Here is an 18,027-nt window from a genome sequence, read left to right as displayed (position 1 = left end):
AGGGAGGCTTTATGAAAAAAATGGATGCATCTCTAGCTGTGCCTCTTTGTGCTTGGAGGGTCCCCAAAAAGGGACAGAATCAGAACAAAAGTTGGTGGGATCATAAAGAAAACAGTGATGTACTGTACCATTGGAAAAAGATAAATGGGGAAAATTTTGAACTGAAATTAATGCCAGCCTTAGTTTGATCAAAGTGTTCAAATATGTAGCTATTGTTGATTTGTCAGTCTACATGTGTTCTTTCACATCTGCCAGCTAAATAAAACTCTAAATGAAAAATGGAAATCTCGGGGATAGTCTATGGATTTGCGAGACTCCATGGAAGACATTGGGTATATAAAGCAATGATTCGATTACGTAGATACACAGCTACTGTGTTTCTATCTGATTTAATATTTCCCAAATATTGTTCATATTATGGAAAAGACATCTCTACTGATTTTTGTAGGAGAACTCTGACATTTTCATTTAAAAAAAGGATATCTGAGAATGAGTGAACTGAAAATTATCCATGAATATTAATGATACTATCTTTCATACCATTACAGCTTTGGGATGAACACAAAAGGTACAGTTTTCTTTGAATTGTTTTATAGTGCCATGTATAAGCAAACACAGCAGCATGGAAGTAGCCTATATAATATATGAGATCAGTTGCAGTATTTTGTGGTATGTGACGTGCATGTCTGTGAAATGAGAGATATGTGACACACCTGGACTTCATCTTTCCACAAACTAGCAGTGTTGTGGCATAGCCATAGTGGTTCTCAATCAGGGGTATGTGTACCCTGGGGTACGTAGAGGTCTTCCAGGGGGTACATCAACTCATCTAGATATCTGCCTAGTTTTACAACAGGCTACATAAGAAGCACTAGTGAAATCAGTACCAACTAAAATTTCATACCCGCAGTGACTTGTTTATACTGCTCTATATACTGTATGCTGAAATTTCAGTACAATATTTATATTCCAATCAATTTATTTTATAATTATACGGTAAGTGAGAAAGTAAGCACTTTTTCAGTAATAGTGTGCTGTGACACTTTTGTATTTTTTGTCTGATTTTGTAAGTAAGTAGTTTTTAAGTGAGGTGAAACTTGGGGTCCAAAGACAAATCAGTCTCTTGAAAAGGGTACAGTAATCTGGAAAGGTTAAACCACTGGCATAGCCTACATGATTTTTTCACAGCCAATAACCATGTGTGTGATACGCCTCTCATTTCATCTACATGTATGACACTAGACACACCATGCTGTAAGTCCTACTGCATACTGCTACAATGTATAATTGCAGGTATATTGAACAACATCTGGAAGCATCCTAATTTTCTGATGTTGAAAACATTGATAAGACGTTAGACTGCTGTTGTGGCATAGCATGTGCAAGTCTCTTACAGCTATAGACAGAGTTCAGATCCAGATTGGATCCTGGTCTGCACTTCCCCAAAGTTTGGTGGTATTGGAACCCAAAGTTTTGGTTTGGCACACTTTAGAGTAATGGAGCTGTAAATCCATATCTGAGCTGCTCAAAAGTTCAGTGCTCCTTGAATCCAGGTTTCGACTCTTTTTCACTGACCATTTTATGTATGGTACCATGTAACGTCTCTTTATTGCCTAATGTCTAATATTACTCTTCCAAGGTATCCTGCCTTTACGTGTTTTGGTTCTATATTTATCACAGTTAAGACGGTCAGAAATAATCATTCCAATTATTTTGATAGTCTGGTCTCTTTGCAGAAATATGTGTATCTGATGATGATACTCCCTGTTATAAAAATTATCTATATACTTCAAGGAAAGAAAATTGCTAGGGATACTGTTATGTTCTTTAAGTGCCTGGATTACAAATCTTGAATTTTAAAAAATGTAACTTGCCAACAGAGAATTCCCTTGCTGGAGGGTTAACTTCTAAGGGTATAAAGCCTGAGTCAGCTCCTTCACCAGCTCTCCCCTGCCACTACAGTGGACTTTATGCCAATGGCAAAAGACCCTAGGCTGCTCTCGCAGCAGGGGTAGGCCAGTGCAGAACTAGGGAGCTATCTGCTCTGTGACATGGCCTATTCTCCTCGTATTTTTTTCTCCAACAGCAGCAATCTCTCTCCCTCTCAACCAAAGCACCCCATCTACCACATGTTTGAGAAAAGAGATGAGTTTTTCACCATGACTTAAAGAACAGGCTTGGGCACTGGCAGATGAATGGAAAAAGCATATTACAACATCATTGGTCCTTCACTGAGAATCCTTTGCCACTAATACCAGATTTTTAAATTTAGCCTCTATTAGCTTGAGCACCTCATATGACCTCAACTTCTGCGGGATGAGGAGGTATCTGAGGTAGCCAGGAGGCCCACACCATGTAGGGCTTTATGAATATAGTTGACACCTTGAATCAGCTGAAGCAGAAGCAAACAGGCAACCAGTGCAGTAGGTTTCCTGCAGTTGATTTCACCTAACAAGGAAATAGGCATCTTCTGCACCAGCTGTTATTTCTGAGTGCTCTTTAAATGTGGCCTCATAAGGGTAAGTCTATACTACAATAAAAGACCCACAGCATGGCCACGGCTGGCCCTGGTCAGCTGACTTGGGCTCAGGTTGTGGGGCTAAAAATTGCAGTGTAGATGTTTGCTCTTGGGAAGGAATCCAAGTTCTGAGACTCTGCAAGGGGGGTGGGTCTCAGAAGCCAGCTCCAACCTGAGCTCAAACATCTACACTGAAATTTTTAGCCCCACAGCCCAAACTGTATGCGTCAGTTGACTCAGGCTCTGAGACTCAGTGCCTTAGATATTTTATTGCATACCCATAGACTTCCCCATATGGACCAGGAAAACATTTAAGCAAGAGCTTTAAGTATTTCTATATTCAGAACAGCAATTACCCATGTGTTTAATGTGAGGCACATGCTTAAATCCCATTGACTTTAACAGAACGTAAGCTCCTGCCTAAAGGTAACCCCCTTTTATATGCAGTCCTGAATAGAGAGCCTTCCTGAACTGGGCTAGAGTGTGCAGCACTGAAGTTATTCAATGTGGAAGTCACAGAGGCTTAGTCTGGGCCAATTCTAAAATAAAAGGTTGCAGCTGAATAAAAAAGCTCCACTTTTTTACACCAAAAAACATTTGGTCTCTCCCTCATACACTTTAATGAGGGTTATGAACAAGTGGTTACAAATGATAGCCAAAGAGAGAAGCTAAAATTGATTGTGCTGTACAGCATGTCAAACAGCAGGGTGTCTGCATCTGAGGTGCAAATTACCTTACTGATGGCAGACAAGATAAATATTGAATCATTTGAAAAGAAGCAAAGAATGTTGGCCTGAGCCTTTCAATTAAAAGGGAATTTCACAATGACATATTAAAGTAGGGCCAATGTTTCACTCAAGAAATTTAACATCAGTATCTGAGGTGGAAGATGTTCTACTATATTTAGAGTTTAAATAGGGAAAGATGGCATTTTCCGCTGCACTTCATCAGCTTTATCTAGCAACTTCACGCATTTTATTTGTAACATAAATTAAAAATACTGCGCTCAATGGCCACCATCGCTTGTGGTGTCTCAGGCGAACACAGTTTCCTGTCTAGAAAATGTTCTACAGTTAGATATTGTTTTCATATCCCACGTAAATGAATCTGCTGAACTGTACATTAGACACTTCTGTCATGCTCACTGTATACAGACGACATACATCAACCCCCCCCCCACAACCCCCCCAGATCTGAACACTTACAGATCTAGAGCTGAATCCGAACTTTGAAACTCCAGGTCACCCCTTCCCTGGTATGAATATGGGATTCATAGATTCTAGGACTGGAAGGGACCTCGAGAGGTCATCGAGTCCAGTCCCCTGCCCGCATGGCAGGACCAAATACTGTCTAGACCATCCCTGATAGACATTTATCTAACCTACTCTTAAATATCTTCAGAGATGGAGATTCCACAACCTCCCTAGGCAATTTATTCCAGTGTTTAACCACCCTGACAGTTAGGAACTTTTTCCTAATGTCCAACCTAGACCTCCCTTGCTGCAGTTTAAGCACATTGCTTCTTGTTCTATCCTTAGAGGCTAAGATGAATAAGTTTTCTCCCTCCTCCTTATGACACCCTTTTAGATACCTGAAAACTGCTATCATGTCCCCTCTGTCTTCTCTTTTCCAAACTAAATAAACCCAATTCTTTCAGCCTTCCTTCATAGGTCATGTTCTCAAGACCTTTAATCATTCTTGTTGTTCTTCTCTGGACCCTCTCCAATTTCTCCACATCTTTCTTGAAATGTGGTGCCCAGAAGTGGACACAATATTCCAGTTGAGGCCTAACCAGTGCAGAGCAGAGCGGAAGAATGACTTCTCATGTCTTGCTCACAACACACCTGTTAATTCATCCCAGAATCATGTTTGCTTTTTTTGCAACAGCATCACACTGTTGACTCATATTTAGCTTGTTGTCCACTATAACCCCTAGATCCCTTTCTGCTGTACTCCTTCCTAGACAGTCTCTTCCCATTCTGTATGTGTAAAACTGATTGTTCCTTCCTAAGTGGAGCACTTTGCATTTGTCTTTGTTAAACTTCATCCTGTTTAACTCAGACCATTTCTCCAATTTGTCCAGATCATTTTGAATTATGACCCTGTCCTCCAAAGCAGTTGCAATCCCTCCCATTTTGGTATCATCTGCAAACTTAATAGGCGTACTTTCTATGCCAATATCTAAGTCGTTAATGAAGATATTGAACAGAGCCGGTCCCAAAACAGACCCCTGTGGAACCCCACTTGTTATGCCTTTCCAGCAGGATTGGGAACCATTAATAACTACTCTCTGAGTACGGTTATCCAGCCAGTTATGCACCCACCTTATAGTAGCCCCATCTAAATTGTATTTGCCTAGTTTATCGATAAGAATATCATGCGAGACCGTATCAAATGCCTTACTAAAGTCTAGGTATACCACATCCACAGCTTCTCCCTTATCCACAAGACTTGTTATCCTATCAAAGAAAGCTATCAGATTGGTTTGACATGATTTGTTCTCTACAAATCCATGCTGGCTATTCCCTATCACCTTACCACCTTCCAAGTGTTTGCAGATGATTTCCTTAATTACTTGCTCCATTATCTTCCCTGAAACAGAAGTTAAACTAACTGGTCTGTAGTTTCCTGGGTTGTTTTTATTTCCCTTTTTATAGATGGGCACTATATTTGCCCTTTTCCAGTCTTCTGGAATCTCTCCCGTCTCCCATGATTTTCCAAAGTTAATAGCAAGAGGCTCAGATACCTCCTCTATTAGCTCCTTGAGTATTCTAGGATGCATTTCATCAGGCCCTGGTGACTTGCAGGCATCTAACTTTTCTAAGTGATTTTTAACTGGTTCTTTTTTAATTTTATCTGCTAAACCTACCCCCTTCCCATTAGCATTCATTATATTAGGCATTCCTTCAGACTTCTCGGTGAAGACCGAAACAAAGAAGTCATTAAGCATCTCTGCCATTTCCAAGTTTCCTGTTACTGTTTCTCCCTCTTCACTGAGCAGTGGGCCTACCCTGTCTTTGGTCTTCCTCTTGCTTCTAATGTATTGATAAAAATTCTTCTTGTTTCCCTTTATTTGAGCTCATTTTGTGCCTTTGCCTTTCTAATCTTGCCCCTGCATTCCTGTGTTGTTTGCCTATATTCATCCTTTGTAATCTGTCCTAGTTTCCATTTTTTATATGACTCCTTTTTATTTTTTAGATCATGCAAGATCTCATGGTTAAGCCAAGGTGGTCTTTTGCCACATTTTCTATCTTTCCTAACCAGCGGAATAGCTTGCTTTTGGGCCCTTAATAGTGTCCCTTTGAAAAACTGCCAACTCTCCTCAGTTGTTTTTCCCCTCAGTCTTGATTTCCATTGGACCTTACCTATCAGCTCTCTGAGCTTACCAAAATCCGCCTTCCTGAAATCCATTGTCTCTATTTTGCTGTACTCCCTTCTACCCTTCCTTAGAATTGCAAACTCTATGATTTCATGATCACTTTCACCCAAGCTGCCTTCTACTTTCAAATGCTCAACGAGTTCCTCCCTATTTGTTAAAATCAAGTCTAGGATGAAACTTGGGAAAGCTCATCATTTATCCCTCTGACATTTTTTCACAATCAGAGAAAACTGCATGTTGAACAGTCCTCACGAGCAGCCTTTGCACCTCTTCTGCTATCTTACTCATCCCTGCCTCACCACTGCACTACTCTGTATTGCCTCTTCCATGAGGAGTACTGCTTCTTGCTGATGGATGGGAGGGAGAACTGCTCTCAGGATGCCAGCTCAGGAAGTGCAACTGACTTTAAGGAAAGAAAAATATCAAGTATTCCATGGGACTCAGTGTAAGTCAGACAAGAACCAAAGCTCCCAGTGCTATCAATGTTTATTTCCTGCTGTGTGTATTTGTGGGTGGGGATGCTGGGCACCTCAGGTCATGCCAGTGATCAGACTAATACATTTCATATGTAATTATTCTCTGTTTCCTAGGGGATAGTGCACCTGGCACTGGAATATACTAGGCAACAAATGGATTTGGAGGGTGATTAAATAAAGAACAGTGCTCAGATACCATGGTGAAGAGCCTGATATAAATGCTGAGATTAAATGGGAGCTGAAACATCGGATAATCACAGAAGACATTTGCCATCCTGAATATACTGTGGTCACTATTAAAAAGTCAGCTTACCACAGTTGAATACCTGAGTTACTGGAGTATTTCTTTCAGATTCCATGGTTTAGTAACTATGGACAAATGCCTATGTTTTAACGGGTACCACTGTATATCAACGCCATAGCAGGACAAAGATTTTTTTTCAAAACAAATGTTTCCTTTGCCACATGAGTGTTTTGAACATTCTGTGCTGTTGCTGCTCCATCTCTTCCAGTGAGGTCACTTAAGAGATGGGGTTTGAGAAAGTAACTCTTAAAGGATAGCTTCTGAAGAAGTGAATAATAGTTACATGAAGAGAGGGATGTGTGAAAGTGGAGTGATGTAACTTAACACAAATAGCATCAACAAGGAATTAGATATTGTTTGAGAGAGGATAATATTTTATTTTTCTGGGCGGTGGTTTGCTGACTGAAATCCCTCTTGCTGTACATTTTGATGTTAAGTGACGTGAGTACATCTAATAACAAGTAAAACACAAATTTATTAACTGCAATTTTACAAAACTCTGTTTAATTAAAAAAGCTGTTGTCCCCCAACTTTACATAAGGCTATTATATGTTCCCCAATTATACAAATTCCCAGTATTATGAAAGTTTTGGATGTCCCCCAAGACTTTAATAAAATGAAGGTTTTCCATGTACTCAACACTTGCATCATGTTATACAAGAATTAAATAACTAATCCTCTTAACACTGTTTGAGGTAAATATTATCTCTGTGTCACATAGGTGGAGACTGACACTTGATAATAAAGCACCTTGAGTTGTCCTTTTAAATTATCTTGTGTTCTGGATTTGTGTGGAAAAATCTTTTTATAGCAAATTCACAATAATTTGCAAATGCTAATTCATCTGAAGTCCATGCTAAGTAATATTATTTCTGTTTTAGATATTTCTATGTGAATATAAAATTAAAACATGGTTAAAAAGAAGCCCTACTGGCAGATTCTTCCGATCTTCAATGAGATACAAGGGCACTCAACACCTTGTAGAGTCAGTTCTTAAATCTATTATAGACCCTCACCCAAGTCAGAGTCAAATCCCACCTTGCCCAATGGAAGAATGAGAAGCAAGGCGGTATCCTGCTGGCCAGGGCACTGTGCCATAGCACTGTACTCTGCTGTTCTTCTATGTAGGAGTGTCCACCATCTGCCAGCTAGTACTCATTGGTGACAGAAATATATGCACTTGCCAACTGGTGAGGCTGGATACATCCTACTCAGCAGATAACCCCGCTTAGAGACATGGTGTCTGATTCTCCACTGCCTTGACCTTATGCAGACATTTACACTTGTGCAAAGTGTGTGGTAAATACTATTATTCTGATTTGGTACCACTGTGCATTCAGTTGGCACTTGCTCTGCACAGGTGTAATTGATTGTACAAGATGCAAGGCAGGGGTGAATCCAGCCCAGGGCCATCATAATGCTGAACCCACACCCATGCGCTAAGTAAAGCTGGTAGAAAAATGGAATTGCTCTCTCACAGATATTCTGAGATTTTGAAATTTCATCTCATCCCAAATCAGGACAAAAAGTAAAAAAAAAAAAAAAAAAAAAATCACAAAGGAAATATTCTGAAAAATTTCATTTAAATCTTACTAAAACGTTTCATTTCAATAAGGTCGGAACATTTCAGCTGACTATTGTTTTGACTTTTACATTATAATTTATAATAATATTATGTAAAAGTTGAAACATTTCAATTTTTATATAATATAAATTATAATAATAAAATATAAAAGGTGAAACAAAACATTTCCAAAATTGACAAAATTGTGACGTTCCTGCAAAACACACCCAACCTCTTCCTCGAAAAATTCCTGACCTGCTCACCCCAGCTGTCTTTTGTGTCAGGTATCAGGTTTTATGAGTGCTCTGAGCATGCCTACAGGATCAGACCCCACTGGCGAGATAAACATTCTCCTGCCTAGTTTTGAGAACCCCGCTTGGGGGCTTCGGCTTAAGCTAGGGCTCTGAGCAGCTCATTAGCTGTGAGATGGTGTTGACACTTAGGTGCTTTTGCGAATGCCGATTGGTGGAAACTTAGGTGCCTTGGGGAGTTATGGATCTGTGGGGTTAGGCAACTACTAAGCAGCATTTTTGAGAATGTTAGTGGAATCTTAATGGTGGACTTAGGCACCTAAATACTTTTGTGGATCTGGGCCCTAGTGCCTGTGTTAGATTAACAGATGAACCATTTGGTGAAAGATGTGTCCAATGGGATAAAATTACTTGAAAAAAAATCAACTTTTATAACCATGTATACATATTGTAGCTCATATTTTATACTGCCTCAGTTCTGCTGCACACTCCTATTTGTTATACCTATGTCATGGTCTCCTTTTATACTTATCTTAGAAAATAGTTGTAATCAACTATTTTGTTTACCACTAAAAAAAAATCAGAAGCTAAAAAGTTCTTAGAAAAAGTTTTATACAATAAAGTACCCTGTCGAGATTGCAGAAAGTGCAGTACTTAAAAATCTATATTGGTCCAGTCCTTGCTGTGGTTGTTCCGCGCCAGTGCAAAGCAGTCACAAACCAGACTTAGCAGTCTAAGGATTCAATCAGTACAGGGAATCCTCAGGTGATATAAGGCAACCCCTTGCTAGCCCTCCTCACATATGGACATATCTAGAGAAAGGAAGAAGGCCAAGAGTCTGCTTTAGTTTGTGCCGGGGCTGATTTGGGCCCCAATACTGGGGAAGGGAGTTTAACGGTGACAAACAACTTTTGCCTCCCCTGGGGTCGTACATCAAGCCAGGCTCAGCCAAACCCAGGACTGAGCCCTGCACATTTATTTTATTTTTGTTGCTTCTGTACTGCCTCTGGGTTACTGCTTGTGGCTTACAGTCAAGGGCCTAAGCATCTATCAGTGCCTTGTGTGTGTGATACTTTTACTATAACATTCTTACTTTTATAAGCATTCTATGTTTTCCCCTTTAACACAGTATCAGTTATACTGTAATTTGCCTGCACTGTGTATAAATGAAATTTCTTCATTATCATCATTTCAGTTCCTTTAATTACGATAGAGGATTCTCTCCAAGAGACATTTACATAGAGATTTAAAGGCTGTTTGTTTATGAAATAGTACAGTGACTATAAAAACTGCATCTTGAAAATAAAAGTTCCAAGAAGTCTTTTTCCAATAGTTGTCCTGTTGTGAGATGTTTGGAAAAGAACATTGGTGCAAGCAATGACTACATAACGCAATACATCTTCCAGTAAGAAAACTAATCAGAAACTATACTTGAATGTATAATATATGTCACATTAATCTTCCTGGCTCTAAAGTTTTGTTGTTGTTTTTTTAACAGTGCTAATTCATGTAAATGTTTCTGCTGGGTTTTCAGGGTCTGATTTACGTTGAGCTGTAAACTGTACAAGTAACAATCTGACTGATGCAGCAACAGAAGGTGACCCAGATTACAAAACACTGTATGCTAATGCCAAGTCTTCTTTTATGGCAGCTGCTCAAAGCTTTGTCTTATTGCAATTCAGACTCAACAGTCACAAATCACACAGCCTCTTCACACAGACACACACTCTCGCTGTCTTCATTTTAAACATGTTCAGTAGCTACTGCCTTTCATAAACATACATCAGCTTACCAGCTGAGGCCATTTAGTCTCCTTGGATTCTATTTACTGTCATCCAGCTGACAAAATTATCAAGGAAACCCATTGTGCATACTTCTGCTTATGTGGAAGTCTGCTGAAGAGATTTCTTTAATAAAAATGATCAGACTAAATGTCAACTAATGTTGATATTTACAAAGGTTAAACTCAAGGCATTTAACCCACAAAACAAATCATATTTGTTTAATTTTCTTACAGTTTTTAAAAAAATGATTGCACAGTAGTGCTTAGACAGTACCGTGATGGACACAATAACAATACATAATTTAGATGAGCAGTTAGTATAAAAAGTAATATGTTGGATTAGGAAACAAAAGAACAATCTCCATATTAACACATCATTTTAAACATCCCAGGTTTAAATGGACTGTTTGTAAGGTTCCAAAAGTGCAAAGTTTAAAATGGATGTGTATTTTTATGTGAATATTTCTTATGGGTTTCCTAGCACCAAACTTTGAATATTCAGACACAAAAAAATGTAAATGCTTTCATTCTCTACTAACATCAAACAGTGTGCATACTCAGATCTTAAAGCCATCTGTTCTATGAATTTATAAAACTTATAGTTCCCTGGACCGACTCATTTTGGCATCTTTAACCAATAGCTTAGAGGCTTCCTGACAAAATGAGCTTTCTGCCAGAGGTGTTTATCTAGCCACCTAGCCCTAGGACATGTCGGAATGATAAGAAAAAGAGCAACACTTACTTTTTAAATGGATGAGCAGCAAAAAACTGAGGTAGAAGATGAGTAGAGAGTTAATTCTTGAATGAGCCATATTCATCTTGATAGGACATCCTCCTCTAAGTTGCCTAGTTGCCAAGGGGCTGGTTCTGATCTTTACTGCTTTCTCCTTACCTCTAAGCCAGGATGATAGCCAAGGCACAGAGTCCACTACATGCCATCTCTGCCCGTGACTCTTCTCAGCATGTTCACTGCAAACCTACAGACTTTGATTCAAAAGGCAGTTGTGCTTGTTAAGATTTTAGTTGAGCATGTTTGGGTGATTTTTCAAACCTGGTGCAGATTTCTCTGCTGGCTGGATTGGAGTCTTTCCCCCTGGCTTTCTATTATAGAACTGTGCCACTAAATGCCTAGCTGATATTTCACACACAATTCCAGGGTAATCTTTCAGGCTTTCAGAAAACAACATATTTTATTCTTTATTGAAGGCTCCATTATATCACACGCTCTCTGATATAACATTAAAGAACCATTGCTAATAATAACACTTTGTACATTTTGCATTCCTACTGTATTAACCCCCCCTTACAAAATGGATTAGAAACATAGAGCAATTTCATTTTAGTTGCAAAAGCCAGAGCTATTCCCTTCGTCTTTGGTTAGTTATTCATAGTGTCTTTTCTATTCTATGTACAGCAATGCAGGTCCATTAAAAGGGGATTTTGCCCAAGTGCTCTTGTCTTCATTAGATCATATTTATAGTTCCAAGTTCTAGGTAAGAATCTACTATCATTTCCATTACAAATCCTGGTTTTCTGGGAGTTTATAAACTCAGACATAAAAGTTTGCTCTGGGATAAATCTCACTACATAGACTGCATGTCCCTAGGTCTAGGGAAAAAATGGTTGTGTACCCTTAAACATCTGTTTGGCTGTTGCTATGTTAAAAAAATAATGCTTACTAATTTCGGTTTTCCTGGTATTTTCCTTTGACTCAAAGGAAGTTTAACCTTTATTCAGCAAAGTACTCAAGCACATGCTTAACTTTAAGCATGAATTCAATGGAACTTACATGTTTAAAGTTAAGCACAAGCTTTAACAGTTTGCTGAATGGGGATGGGATTGTTCATGTGCTTAAGTACTTTGCTGAATCAGGACCTTAGTTTGAGGGAGTTGTTATTTCTCAGTAATTGATGGTGGGTAAAATACTCTGTGTCCACTGACTGGAACATCAACCTTTTCTACACACTGAAACCAACCCATTTTAAAGCACCTTTCCCCAGCTTTCTAGCCTTTTCTTCGCTTCCACCTCAATCAGGCTCAGGTGCCACTTGAGCCCTCCCCCCATCCCTCATCCTCCTATCAGTGGGGCTTCGATAGTCCACTTCTAAACAGGGCTGCGACCCTTTCCTCCCTTCTGCTTGTTCAGTATCTGAATTGGAAATCCAGCCACTCCCTTCTTTCAGGCCTATAGCTTCATCTGTGCCTTCCCACCACCAGTTGATTCTGAAAAAGACCTCCAATCTCTCTGATGGGGTTCCAGATTGACTCTTCTAGCCAAATCTAATCAGATGCAAACCTTACAGTGAACTGTATTCCTAGTGAGAAACAGTAACATTTTGCAGACAACCATAATTCCATATTAAAGTCCACTTTAATGGTCAATCAGCTTTCTCTGTCTTTAAATCTTTCCTTTGATTTATATTTTGCTTCACTACTTTGTCTCATTGCCAGCTATTTAGTTTATTTCTAAAATTACTCTGTGAAATACATGAGCATAAGTATATGAACATGAAAATAGTGTTCTGCCTTTTGGGAATTTCTTCTGTTAGATTAAATTATGCCATTGAGTTCAATGCTGAGTACCTAATAGAATTTAGGTTTAAATTGTTAATTATTATTTATTTTATTTGGAAGCTTGACTTTTCCCATTGCAATTTTCATTAATCCCTCAATGTTTTTGTGGCTGTAGTCACTGCAAATAAGAATTTGATAAATATTATTGTGCTGGAGTTATGATGAATGATTAAATTAATCTTACTTAGATTAAAAAGACACTGGTGTAACTCCATAGTTAAGGTTGCAATCTCAAATATAATGCTTATTTTAATCAGACAGACCCGCCCCCGCCATCCCTCCAAATTTGTATGTGGAAGAACTATTGGTCTGAATTTCGTGTATTCACTGTAACAGTGGAGTAAACTTTTTTCTTCATGATTTTCAGAAGTGTATGATCAGAATTGTTTATATGGCAAGGACTCAAAAAATCTATAGTTATCACATTGATTAAAAAGTCCTTAGCTCTGCCTTGCAGCAAAACAGTCACAATAACTATTAAATCTAAACCAACATTATCCATCCTTCAAATACATGTCTCTTATAACTGTGAATAAAAAATATCTTACTCTTATTCATGCAAAAATTATATAAAGTCTGTGCTTCTATACAAATCCACAGGAACAAAGACATGCCACCTATTTTAGATTATAAGAATACCCTATAACAGTGGTTCCCAAACGTGTTCCGCCGTTTGTGCAGGGAAAGCCCCTGGCGGGCTGGGCCGGTTTGTTTACCTGCCACGTCCGCAGGTTCAGCCAATCGCAGCTCCCAGTGGCTGCGGTTCACTGCTCCAGGCCAATGGGAGCTGCTGGAAGCAGCGCGGGCTGAGGGACGTACTTGCCGCCGCTTCCAGCAGCTCCCATTGGCCTGGAGCAGCAAACCGCGGCCAGTGGGAGCCGCGATCGGCTGAACCTGTGGACACAGCAGGTAAACAAACTGGCTCGGCCCGCCAGGGGCTTTCCGTGCACAAGCGGCAGAACAAGTTTGGGAACCACTGCCCTATAAACATCCATGTTTTCTCATTGATCAAAACAATTACATGCTCTCCTAACTAGACCATTATTACAAGATACAAAGCTAGTGTATGGACAAATCCTAATCCTTATGCTAGTTCATAAAATGTGTATCATCTTCACGGCAGCCAAAAGAGACCACTCTTCTTCAGCATAACATCTCTCCATTCTTGAAATTCCCCTCCACATTTTTAAAAGGTCTATATAAAATGTTTTTTCCTCTTTGCTAGCCATTGCTGTCCTGGAATTTAAATGTGCTTCTCACCATATTAATTTCAGATCACGATGCTCCTGATTCACTGAAGAAGTTGAAGGAATAGGTAGGAAGAAACCCCATTATTAATACTATTTTGTATGCAGCAAACATGAGATATAAATTCAATTTGCATATAAATACAATTTAGCCTTGATGACATTTTTGCAGTCACTTAATTCCGTCATTAAACCATTTCCCCTGCATTTGATTCTCACAATCTCATGTCTTCACATTGCAATCAACTGTCTTTCACCTAAGTGCTGTCTCTGTAGTTCTGATTGCTCCACTTGTGGTGGTTACAATACAGTATGTGTTTCACACTCTACCAATCAATGTGATTTCTTTTAGAATATCTCTTTTCACCTCTGGCCAACAAACTTCAATACCTACATCTTTTTTTTCCTCTGATATAAGTGATATTTTTCAACTTTGACATGTCTTTAACACTGATTATCCCCACATCTGCCTCTCCGCCATAGAGCATATTCTTTCTTGATTGTGTGATACTATTCCTATTAAGATTGATCATTTTCTTTTCCTCTTTCTTTTAGTTCCGATACCACTAGAGGATAATTTTCCTGGCTGATCAGTATTTCCTTTAGAATCTGTGCAACATTTGTTTGTTTTCTCGTGTAAACTGAGTATTACATGAACAGAAATAAAAGTAGTTGAATAATCTATGTATAGGTTACAGTTTGAAAATTTAAGACATGATATTACAAAGCTGTTGTTGAATAATGATGATAAAGAGAATTGCTTTTTTTAAATGGTTCCCTCCTGCCCATTGGCAATTAAAACACCTAGTAACTGGCATTTATTATTAGCTAGCAGCAGGCAGATTTTTTTTTAGGTAGCTGCTTTCTCATGAATGCTTCACAGAGGCAGAGTGCAAGATAATAGAACATTAGTCCTCCTGCACAAACTCAGTACTATTTCCCTTCAGTTCCAGATTTTCCACACCTGATGCATGCACTCTGGTTTATGTTGTAATGTGTTGCCTTTCCTCGGGGCTTTAGCTATTCCTTGCCTTGCAGTACTTATTGTCAGCCTTGTGTTAGATGATAGCTAAATTTTGCCACAGATGTGTATCACCAGCAAGGATGCATCTTGCAATAGGGACCAATGGAGCAACCAGGTCAGGGTTTGGGCCAATCAAAGTTTTGTCTGAGTAAAGACTCCAGGCTTTGACCCCACATAAATATAATTTCTGAAATAAATGTTTTGCTGTGCACCAATGCCTTTAAATTACTAGTTTGGCTGTGGAAGTCACAGTAATACTATATTTTTCTCTTTAAAGAGAAATGTCCTAAATAATTGTCTTGGTAGGGAAACAAAATGACCTCAAGTTATTCAGGTGCTAACTTAAATAAAAAGATAATGTAATGAGATCAGTACTGCAAGCTCTGTAATAAAAATAACACATGTTCCTCATCTGTGGCACAGATATCCTAAATCATCCAGATAGAATATAATAAAGTATTAGTTGGCTTTCTATAATGCTTTTCATAGTCGAAGCATCATGGAATACTTTACAGTCAGCACACATCTTCAAACTGCTACCAGAAGAAAAGAAAATGCAGAGTATACAGGGAGGTCTTTTAATCCCTGCATAATAAATAGATTTTAGGAAAACTTTCATCAAGAGAATGGTAAATAGAGGCAATTTAAAACAGGTGGATTATAAAAATACATTTGAAACCCATATAAAGTATGCAACATTTTAATTTCTGTAATACTATCAATATAGCATCTTTTATCAAGCACATCCAACTCCTTTACAAGCAACTAATTTGGTCTCTTAATATGGTTGAGGCAAGTAATTATTACGATATCCATTTTGCAGATGGGTAAACTGAGCCAATTAGAGGTAAGCAGCCACATTCTGTATCCCACACTACCCTACTGAAGTCAACGGAGTTACACAGGGTGTAAGTCAATTTAGGGTGTAACTAACTTGCCTGGAGCTGTGCAGTTCAGACTCCCAGTTAGGTCATCTAACCAATGGACAACATTTTTTCCTTTAACTTTAAAGTACGGAGTCACTGAAGGCCTTGACTAGGGAGTGAAATGCTGCTTGCTTTACTCATGCAAGTTGTCCAACTAACCTCAAGAAAATAAACCAAGCAAGCTGGACTAAAGCTCATGTGAGTAAGGCAAGCAGGATTTGACCCTAGTATTGTAGCCATGGCTGGGCTGTATCATGGCAGCTGACTTTAAATTACATGTGACCAACTCAGAGAACAGCTGTAATCTAATACTTTATTTAGTTCCACCACCAGTGTGGATGTCCTTTCCATTAACTTAGAAAATAAGGTAGACATTGCCATTACATTTTTGGGCACTGAAATATACACCTACCTGGAACCTTTAGATTCATGGAGTCTGCCAGAACCTGTGAGGATCTGTGGGTCTGAAACACACATCTGCTGGCTCCTGGGTGGTGGCGTAGACATGGCAACCACCCAGCAGCTCTGGCAAAGTGGGAAACAGCAGCCTATGACCCCTACAGCTTCAAGTATCACTAGATGTCTACACTGGCAGAGCCGACAGCATTTCCTGATTGGCCAAGCCACGCTATTTAGGACCTTAGAAAAACACACGTGGGCTGTCTGTGCTACTCTAAATGGATGCCTGGCTTGCTGCTGCAAACAGACCCTGCTGTACACTCAGGATGCCTTGCTCCTGCTACTGGTCCTGGCATCTGCTCCTGACACCTTCCTCTATCTCTGTTCCTCTAACCCTACTTTGACTGACTCACTTGGCTCGGACCTGGTATAGCTCATCGACCTCAACCCTGAGCTCATCCTACAGAGTGAGACTGGTATGGATTGATGCTTCTGGCCTTCACCCTCTCGACTGAACTCAGACCACATTCTCTAGTCCCCTCCAATCCCAGCCTTAAGCTGGGCTCCGGTAGTTGGATTCCTGACAGAACCATGGATCCCACCAGAATCACACTCTCTGCCAGCCCCAGGGTTAATATACTTGGGAAGTAGCTCAGATCCAGAATGATCTCGGACTGATGTCGCTATTTGGGTAATTGGTCGGAATACGTAAACCGGTTTGAATAAGTCTTGGCAGTCCTCTGGATAGTGAGCAGTCTCCACTGAGGCAATAGAAAGCTATTTGACTCTGTCACAAATTTTTCAAAGGTCTGTTCACACATTTAGCCAGGAACCTAGTAATAGGAACAATTACATGTGCATCTATTCCACACAACACTGACAAAAGCAGGTGTCAATAAGACAACAGTCTGACATTACTTTTACCCTGTCATTTTTGTGCAGAAATATCTTGTAATTAAGTTTTATTTTGCATATTGTTTAGTAAAAATATGTTTTTCTTTTGAGAGTCCATTTTCTTTTAGCAGTTTAAAATCATTTTTCTTACTATTTTTTCTTTTCTCTCGAGCTCTTGATTTTGCTCTTGTGTTGAGCTCTTTTTTCTTTAGCCAGAACAGGACTGAGAAGTGAAGCAGAACACCCTGTTCCTGTAGAAAGGACAGAACACAAGCTTCACAACTATGCCAATTTGCAGCTGATCAATGGACTATGAAGTGAAAGGGTTAGATTTGAAAATTCACAGTCATTTTGCAAAATCTGCCAAGCCTACTGGTGCACTAAAAAAATGTTTCTGAGATTCTGGGCACAGAACTGTTTCCCCATGTAGCTGCTATTCCTGTCAGGAAAGGAGGGATTTCTGAACTGCTAGCCTAAAATGTCAGGTTAACTACAGATTGCTGAACTGTGCTGGACAGATGGTAGGACAAAGGCCCCACCCCACTCAGACATACCTCCTTTGCAGTGTTCAGAAGTGGTGGGAGTGCTGGCTGGCCTCTTCTTGCATTCCAGGAGTGTAAGCAGATAAATTATAGCTGCCTCTGATGGCGTCATTAGGCCTATATATGAACCAGAGTTCTTCCATGTT

At 39.4% G+C, this 18,027-nt stretch overlaps 1 protein-coding gene across 1 annotated transcript in view; it reads right to left on the bottom strand.

Annotated features, from left to right (window-relative positions):
• Positions 1-17,993, bottom strand: part of LOC112115862 (protein crumbs homolog 1) — a 193,831-nt gene extending 175,838 nt beyond the window's left edge. The window contains exon 1 of the mRNA XM_026655619.1: positions 17,894-17,993. Within this exon, the coding sequence (XP_026511404.1) occupies positions 17,894-17,993 (100 nt within the window). The remainder of the gene's footprint in view (positions 1-17,893) is intronic.
• Positions 17,994-18,027: the final 34 nt, after the last annotated feature.

This window comes from Terrapene carolina, unplaced genomic scaffold, assembly GCF_002925995.2.
Source record: "Terrapene carolina triunguis isolate 2854851 unplaced genomic scaffold, T_m_triunguis-2.0 Scaffold210, whole genome shotgun sequence".
Classification (NCBI taxonomy): domain Eukaryota; kingdom Metazoa; phylum Chordata; order Testudines; family Emydidae; genus Terrapene; species Terrapene triunguis.
This window is presented reverse-complemented; position numbering and strand designations above follow the sequence as displayed.